General features: G+C 39.2%; 1 protein-coding gene across 1 annotated transcript; it reads left to right on the top strand.

Annotated features, from left to right (window-relative positions):
* The first annotated feature begins 201 nt into the window (after positions 1 to 201).
* Positions 202 to 609, top strand: LOC106868641 (uncharacterized). The gene has a single exon (XM_014914002.1). It carries the CDS (start codon positions 202 to 204, stop codon positions 607 to 609), a length of 408 nt encoding a protein of 135 aa, XP_014769488.1.
* Positions 610 to 1720: the final 1111 nt, after the last annotated feature.

Genomic DNA, 1720 nt, shown 5'->3' with positions numbered 1-1720 from the left:
TACTCATCTCTGAAACCACATACCAGCTGCAGACCATGCTGACAGAGCTGCATACTCAGAACTTAAGAGTAAGTTTTAAAATTAACCATTTGAATACAAAATATATGCGGTCGAAAAGGCGTAGTACAAGGCCAGATAAAAGTGGGATGCGATGAAATCGAGTGGGTAAAGGAGCAGGTTTACTTGCGGCACACAGTGAAAATGCGCCTGGATATGGATGCTGAAGTCTCAAAGAGAATAAGGGCAGGATGGAAGGTAATTAACACAAAGCTAGACAATACCATACGTACCAGAGTCTTCAATAGCACCATCCTACCTGCGCTTTATGTGCAAGCGAGATGTGAACTTACGAAAAGGATAGGACATCAATTGGTTACGACGCAAAAGGCCATGAGAAAACCCATGATCGGAATATCATTACGAGAGCACATTCGAAATGAGATAATTCGAGAACGGAGCGGAGTAAACAATGTGATTGCAGAGCACCGAAAGCGCAAGTTCCGCTGTACTGGACATGTCACAAGGTTCACAGATGACAGGTGGATTCGTGCAGTTTCAGAATGGTATACAAGAGATCAGAAAAGGTCACTTGAAAGGCTTCTACGATGATGGGAAACCGATTTAGTCAGGCAATTTGGGTCGAGATGGAAAAGACTGGCGCAAACAAGACAGAATTGGAAGTGCATTATGACAAGCGGTGTATAACAGCATATGATGGTCTGATCAATACATTGATACAGTGATGTCTAAATATCTCTAATTAGAAAAACGTATGCATTGAAGAAATCTGCATATGTGATACTGTGCCTGCCAATTTTTATCTTCCTATCTATCGAAAAAAATCTATATTCTGAGGAAATTTACCAGTCTACCTATTCTGCTGTCTATATATACCTAGCTCTTACTTTCTTTACTTTGTCTTAATTCCTCAGTCTTTTGAGGGAGTCATAGGGGTTTCAGGACCTCAGAGGCCCAATGTCCTTCCAGGTCTGAATATAGACGATTCTTTTCCCAAAAGGAGAAACACAGAGACAAAAAAAAGAAGGGAAAGGAAGAAACGAACTGAGTACGAGACTTGCACTTTATTTAACGATCCTTGAAGAGACAACAGGAACTGACCTCGGTAAAATTTGAAATTAGAGAGCAAGAAAAAAATCCGCAAAAAAAGCAATCTACTCAACATTCTAACGGTTAGCCAATGCACCATCTATAAATATACCGTTCAATGAAACTAGAACAACATATACAAGTAGACTGTCTTAACAGAAAAATGCATACATAAAAATACTGCCTATCTAACTATCTTTGGATATTTCAATCTACCTTTACGTATACATCACAGATGCGATGTCCGTTGCATTCATATATCTAGCTCATCTCTATATCTATCCAGCTCACCCTTTCTCCCACTTCTCTCTTTATCAAAATAGAGAGAGAGGGAGAGAGAGAGAGAAATATAGATCCTTCTCACACTCTCTGTCTTTCTCTTCTCCCCCTCTCTCTCTCTCTCTCTCTCTCTCTCTCTCTCTCTCTCTCTCTCTCTCTCAGTCTTTCATATGCAAGATTTAAAATTTTAGTTTAAACTCGATCTATTTTGCTTTTTCTTTGTTTTACTTTCCGTGGCATTGTTTTGCTTTGTCGTATTGATATGAATTTTACAGAGACTACACCCATGGTAATGCAATGCTGCTAGATGTATTATATATACAGCTTTCTTTAT

This window comes from Octopus bimaculoides, chromosome 8 (assembly GCF_001194135.2).
Source record: "Octopus bimaculoides isolate UCB-OBI-ISO-001 chromosome 8, ASM119413v2, whole genome shotgun sequence".
NCBI lineage: Eukaryota > Metazoa > Mollusca > Cephalopoda > Octopoda > Octopodidae > Octopus > Octopus bimaculoides.
This window is presented reverse-complemented; position numbering and strand designations above follow the sequence as displayed.